The 7,267-nt window shown below is 35.2% G+C and overlaps 1 protein-coding gene across 2 annotated transcripts in view; it reads right to left on the bottom strand.

The window, feature by feature from the left end:
• Window positions 1-1,503: 1,503 nt before the first annotated feature.
• LOC117113251 (neuronal acetylcholine receptor subunit alpha-3-like) overlaps window positions 1,504-7,267 on the bottom strand; it is a 12,933-nt gene continuing 7,169 nt past the window's right edge. For both annotated transcript variants that reach the window (XM_033256546.1, XM_033256547.1), the window contains 3 exons: window positions 4,539-4,648; window positions 3,091-3,958; window positions 1,504-1,666 (listed from right to left, as the gene is read on the bottom strand). In XM_033256546.1, coding sequence (XP_033112437.1) covers window positions 1,526-1,666; window positions 3,091-3,958; window positions 4,539-4,648 — 1,119 coding nt within the window. In that variant the 3' untranslated portion in view covers window positions 1,504-1,525. The remainder of the gene's footprint in view (window positions 1,667-3,090; window positions 3,959-4,538; window positions 4,649-7,267) is intronic.

Genomic DNA, 7,267 nt, shown 5'->3' on the forward strand with positions numbered 1-7,267 from the left:
TTTTGCTTAAGTTCGTACTTTGTATAAATTATATTTCAATATTAATAATTATGTAACTGATACTTTTAATCCTGTTATTAAGTGTTGTGACGTGTGTATTGAATTGCATTGTTGTTTTTTTATGATCTTTTTGGTGCATTTAAATATTAATGATAATCATTAACTGTATTATAATGCATTTTGATACATTATTATAAAAACAAAAGGAAACCAATATTATTATGTGATTTTAAAAACTAATGAAAGTGGCCTTCCATATAAAGTAAACTACACTCTCAATTATTATTATCTTAGATAATACGGTATTAAAATTATTGTGTGTATAAATTAGCATTCAGCAAACTGAGTTACGGTACAGCAAATTGGAATTCGGCAAACTGGATTTCACAGCTGTGAGTCGGCAATTGGGCATTAGGCAAACTGGCATTTGGCAATTTCGGAAATCTGGCTAGGGTATGTAGTGCATACCTCACTTCTTTTGACAATTTTTATTATTGAAGTTACTGCTGTTGTTGTTGATGCTGCTGCTGCTGATGATGATGATGATGATGATGCTGTTGCTGTATTTGAGTTGTTGCTTTTGCAAAATCCAACAGATATATAAATAACATAGAATAAACGTTATTCCAAGTGTAATGTAGAAAGGCGCTTGAACGTTCAACCAAAGGTAAAAACGTCGAATCGCGACCTCCCTCTCATTATTCGGATGAAATTCATTCTGTGTCGCTTTTGTGGTTGATGCAACAGCTACTGTTACGGATCTAGACCAAATTGCCGAAACCCATTTTGCCGAATCCTGGATCAAATTAACTCAAAAACTGTAAAATACAGTTTGCCAAAAGTAAATTTAAAAGTAACATAAAAATTAATAACAGCCCATAGTTCGGTAAACTAGTTTTCGGCAAAGTGAACTCGGAAAACTGGAATTCGAAAAAAATTATAATACCACTGTTACTGATAATACTGCTACTTATAGAGCTACTGTGCTCTGTTCTGTTCTATTACCTCACTTGGTTACTGCTGCTCTTACTACGAGTGCGAGCCGTTGTTGTAGTTAATGATGATAATGTTGCTGTTGTTTGTGGTTAATTTGGTAGTTACCAGAAGAGCATTTTCGATGCATTTCTATGATGCAATGTGGCAGTTTTTCTACGAGCGCGAACCAAGCTTTAGTGCTAGCAGTAGCAGTAGCAGCGGCAGGTGGCAGCGGCAGCAGTAGCAGCAACAGCAGTAGCAGTAGCAGTAGTAGTAGTAGCAGTAGTAGTAGTAGCAGTAGTAGCGGTAGCGGTAGTAGTAGCAGTAGTAGCAGCAGCAGCAGTAGTAGTAGCAGCAGTAGTAGTAGTAGCAATAGTAGTAGTAGTAGTAGTAGTAGTAGTAGTAGTAGTAGTAGTAGTAGTAGTAGTAGTAGTAGTAGTAGTAGTAGTAGTAGTAGTAGTAGTAGTAGTAGCAGTAGTAGCAGTAGCAGTAGTAGTGGTAGTAGTTACAATTATTGATAATAGTCAATTTCCTGTGTATCAATATATTTTCATACATTCCGATAATCGATACATGTATTTGACCAAGTATAAATCAAAATAAGACAGATGCTAGTGATGATGAAGACCGACGACAGTGATCCTAAAATGATGTCCAATGCCCCGGCTACTGTCCGCCAGCTCTCACAGTCCTGTGAAAAAATGTTTTAAATAAATATATACAATGTGTTTTTATTCCGGTACCCATAGTGTAAAAACACCAGGATTCCATTATGTAGGCCTATTACTAATTACTCTATATAATATTAATATTTTATTAACTAGAGGGTTCGCTCGGTTCCTCTAGTATGTGAACGTCACGAATTACATGGACATCACTAAAAGAAGATACGTTCAGTTATTTTTAGTTCCGGAATATCAGAAATGAAGTGTTTAGATGACCAACAAACCATGTTTTATGATTTACAAAACATGCTTAATGGACTAGTTTCATATAATTTTTTTATAACCACACTAAAATGATGTGGAACAGCACAACGTGTTAATTGGTATGGGGAACAATCTTATTTCTCTTCATCATTTTCCTTGGAAAGACGTTTATGTTTGCATCTCAGCGCTTAAAAGCAGTTAGGAAGCAGAACTCAAATGACACCACTGCACATTGAAAAGTTTTTGAAACTTGTGACTTCACACCGCATGAATAGAATACGTCACTGGCCGATGCCTATCTATTATTTAGTACTACTATCGTCTGTAGTGCCTTAAGTTGTGACACCGCAAAACAACTAAGTCACTGCTGCGAATGCGGAAGTACACAATGCACAAGAGACTGCTACAGGTTCAGGGAAAACCAAAGGTAAGTCATTATTTTTCCCTCAATTAATCTGGTATATGGATTAATATTCACTTTGCATGATTGAAAATTTGATGATCTGTTTTGTTAGAGATTTACAGACTGGTAGGTTTCGAATCCCTAGCGTTTATTGAGTACCTCTGTTTTGCATTGTGTCCGTAGGCCTTGAAATAAGCATAATTATAATAGGCCTATAGATAATGATAATCATAATCATTATTATTATAATTTTTAATTATCACCAATTTTCTTACAATATTTTTATGACACAAATTGGCGCACTGTCGTAATTAATGGTTTATCTTATTCATCCAAAATTACTCAAGAACGGAGAAGTACACAACAAATTACATCAAAGTAATGTGATAACCCAGAAAGATAATAAAAGAGAAAATCTAAACAAATATTTTAAGTATTGGAATTAACTCTCAAAACGTTTTAAAATAAGATCCTCGGGCGCATATCCAGTAGGGGAAACGTTACCGTACCTCCCTCCCCGGCTTAACCACTAAATTTTAAAAGTTCAATGCATATCAATATTACGTATTGAAATACTCACATCTATTCTGAAAATGTTGTACCCACCCCCTCCCCCCACGTTTGAAAATTCTGGATCTGCCCCTGATTCTTTCCTTTGTGAATACTGAATGCATTCCTTAAAAACAATTTCTTGTCTCTGCCAATCTTTAATTCTGTAGTATTTAGTTTCATTGCAAATAACAAATATTATTCTACTCTACTAAGTTATTCTAAGACACTTACCGTTGGAATATTATTATCATTACCAGGTTTCTTGGAATCATCTAAATGATTGCCTTCATTCGTAGATAAAACCATGCCATCTGGGGAAGCGACAGTCGCCATGGTATCATTCTCCCCACTGGGACTTGAATCGACTGTAGTGTTATGTTTTGAAAAGCATACGCAGTGGTTACAGAACGAGGCCAGACGCCTGATCCAAAGAGGGGGAGAAACACGCCGGTTTGATTTGTTCACAAGACAAACTGACACCACAGAACCTGATACAATGAAAACTTGTACCACAAAAATGCTAGTGACATATTGACCTAGTAGAGGGCGCTCTGACACCTTCGGTAGAGTTTCTTCAACGAACAGCTGGAATATCATAACTCCTAGAACAAGAGAAACTATGTACGACATTCTTTCTCCAGAATCGCATGGAATAAAGAACACAAATAGCGACATTAACATAATAATCGTTGCTGGGAAAGTAATAGTTAAAGTGTAATAGTTTGGTTTACGACATATGTCTATTTCGTACAAAATCGACGAAATCCCCACTTCACCTCCATCCGGATAAATACTCCCGTTTTCACTCTCTGCAAAAACGCGACCGGCGACAATATTCCACTGACCCTCTTCGCTCACAGCATCGAGTATCAAGCCATTATTTATTCCTCGATCCAGTTTCAGAATTGTAGACGGCACTCCAGTGGGTGCGATCCGAATCGAACAGGTTTGTGAATCCAATGGAAATCTACCTATTGATATGGCACAAAAGGTGATATGCTGGATGGGAAATGACACGGACACTTCTCCATTTGAAGAGATCAATGCGTCTATAACCTCCGTGTCGAATTTACCAATGATTGGAAATGTACCACTTGCACTGAAACAAATTCCAGTAGATTTTATAACAATACATTTCTTGTTTTTGTTGAGAACACCATTATAACAAGGAAATATTTTGTAATAATAATAATAATAATAATAATAATAATAATAATAATAATAATAATAATGATGATGATGATGATGATGATGATGATGATGATGACGATGATGATGATGATGATGATGATGAAGATGTTGAGGATGATGATGAGATGAGACTATGATGGTGATAATGTTGATGGTGATTTAATATTGGTGATGATGATGAAAATGATGATGATGGAGATGGTGACATGATGGTGATGACGGTGATGGTAATGATTATAATATAATAATATAACAATGTTTTTTTTTTAAATTAACTTATTCGTTTGTAACTTATGATATTTGGGATTGGCCGTTCATCTTATTGGCCTCTTCCCGTCACCGTCAACTTTTTTTTTCATTGTTTATTTGTCAGTGTAAAGTGTAAATAATTAGCTACTACCACTACAATTCTACTACAACAACTACTAAAATTATTTTGCCAATATAAATCACACATTGACGAATTCGACCAAAATGCAAACACTCACTCATTGTTGTAGATGAGATGTGGCCACCAGATCTGGGTAAGTTTTGCAACAAACAATTCGGTTTCATTAAATTCAAGCGGGTCCCAACTAAGTCTAGGATCTGTCCAAATCTGTTGAAAATTTCATTCACAATATCAACAAAATGTCAATTGAAAACTGTCTTTGCTGTGCATTAAAAATGTTTTGCTTGCTTATTTATTCGTATGACTAAACGAAATATTAAGTACTTTGGGGGAGATAACGTAACCATGGTACTTGACCGATAAACGTAAACACTTTTTGTGTGGATACGTTATATTTTAACTGTTTCGGAAGATGAAAGTGAGTTATTCATACGGTAACTGACCAAAAATTAAAGGATGTCAAAATAAAAGAAATAGAGCACATGGAAAATTTGGCTGACAGCTAACAATGTAAATATGATAAATACAATTTAAATTTGTGGTAAACAAAATCACTATGTTTGCGACATAAATGAACATTCGCAAGACAGATCTTTTCATGCTTTCGAAAAATGGTTTTTGTTCATTTTGCAAACCCTTGCAAATTTCATCTAGACCCGCCTGAAATGTGATGGCGCCCTCATTTAGTTAATTTTATATAACATGAGATAATCAGCGAAGTCAGATGGAATTTTGCAAGACTACTATATTTTAGCTAATCAATCAATCAATCGATCAACTTTATTGTATGTTAAAATATAAAGAGAAAACCAAGTTTCAAAATTAACCTTTTACACGTTCTACCTATGAAAATATAGTCTTAAATGTACTATACAAACACCAAACACTTGTAGGAGAATGAATGCGTAAATTAAAAGCAAAAGGCCAGATAATATTTAAACAAATAAATAGCAGAAATGGGGGTTGGGGAAACCTGCGGTAAATAGGCTTTTGTATTTTGTTACTGATGATTATTATATTTTTGACATTTCAAACAAAAGCTGCATTACACATTGTTACACCGACCAACCAGCGTCAGCGAAAGCTGTTGGTTATAGCGTGTAGCTATGGGAATGCAGTGGTTCTACATTGCGAGAGTGTAGCGGTTTTTATGGAAAACAGACTTAACTTGGCATTAGCTAACAATAATACGTTATAAGCACGTTATAAGAACGTTACAGTTTGGTGATAAAAACGTTATTGTGTAGAACCATAATTATGTACGTACTTATAACCTAATTTCACGTCATCACACCGTTTGAAGGTTCTTACAACGTTGTGTGAACGTTAAGCTGTGACATACTACAACGTTCGCGAACGTTATAAGAACGTTTTGTGTGACTCATGTACATAGACCAGGGATTGTCAAAGCGACTTTAATGACTGTACTAATCAGAGGTGGCAATCCCTTTCACAAGAGAAACGGACAAAGTGCTCTACATAATTTAGGTATCATTATGAGGTTTACGAAGTGGGGTCAGTTTTAGTCGCAAGAAAAAAAATTCAATTGACTTAATTGAAAAATAACCAGAGTCCTGTACAGACTATCTAATTTAATATAACAAAAAAAATGTGACATGTTTAACCTTTTGAGACCCGACATTAAAATATTCAACAAATCAATGTTTTAAAGGCTGAAATAGGACATTTAAAATCATAATTAGAAGGTATGCAAAGTTTTGGTTTTTTTTTTTTTCAGGATAGGGGGTTTCGAGATACAGTAAGGCAAACAACAACCTTCTGTCTAACGTGAAACCCAGGGGGAGTATCACACTCTCATCCGCTTCACGCTACAGAAACTGGGCTAGTGACTCTGCAAGGATTTACTCTAACGACTATAATATGGGCATAGAATAGGTGTTTGTCTAAAAAAAGAGCCACAGCTCACACGTTCGCGCGTTTCTACACGCTTAAATACGTACAAGTTATTATATTGGATATTTAGGAAGAGCTAATAAGATAATTTTTTTTTAATAATTAGAATTTTTATTCACCTATTATTTATCAGAGAACAAAAAAAATATTTAAAATGTTCATTTGTACAAAATTAAAATGTCCTAAAATTGAAAAAGAAATAAAATGTCTTAAAATTTGAAAACAATGAATACCAAGACTCGGTTTTCAAACCCACGACCTTCGGTTAGAACACATTCTTAACAAACAGCACCATCCATGCGACGTGCCTTATTAGTGGTAAGGGCAGTAATTTACAGTCTTGCAGTCTTTGCTGTATGGGGTGCCATACGCAGCAAAAGTCCATGTTAAAATAAAAATGTAATTGCAAAATTCAATGTCTGATTTATCAAAACGTAGGCGTAAATTTTTCAAAATGTAGATCTAGTTTCCCAAAGTGAAGTTCTAATTTTTGAAAACGTAGTTCAAATTTTCCAAAATGTAGTTCTAATTTCTTTAAAATGTAATTCAAATTCAAAACGTAGGTCTAACTTGATCAAACGCCCTCTCCAAATTCTATTCCAAAACGTAAATCAAAAACCAGCCTGGTTTGAAATGCATTTTAAAACAAAACTAGAAATAGACTTTTGCTGCGCATGGCACTAGACTTGCGAAATGTAAATCAAAACTAGTCAGCCAAGCGTGACGTGGGCCTGTTCCATTAATGATGGGGGAATCATTTTTCGCTGCAGTCCAATGCCGTGAACAACGCTTCCATTGCGTCTGCTAATTTTTAATGGTCAGGGTACCGCGAAAACAAGCCCTATGCTAGGCATTATAGGCTAGGCTTATGTGGGCTGGGATTTGCAACAAGGTCTTGGACTAGGCCTCTAT

This window comes from Anneissia japonica, unplaced genomic scaffold, assembly GCF_011630105.1.
Source record: "Anneissia japonica isolate Jap-2015-1 unplaced genomic scaffold, ASM1163010v1 scaffold287593_len981703_cov172, whole genome shotgun sequence".
NCBI classification, from domain to species: domain Eukaryota; kingdom Metazoa; phylum Echinodermata; class Crinoidea; order Comatulida; family Comatulidae; genus Anneissia; species Anneissia japonica.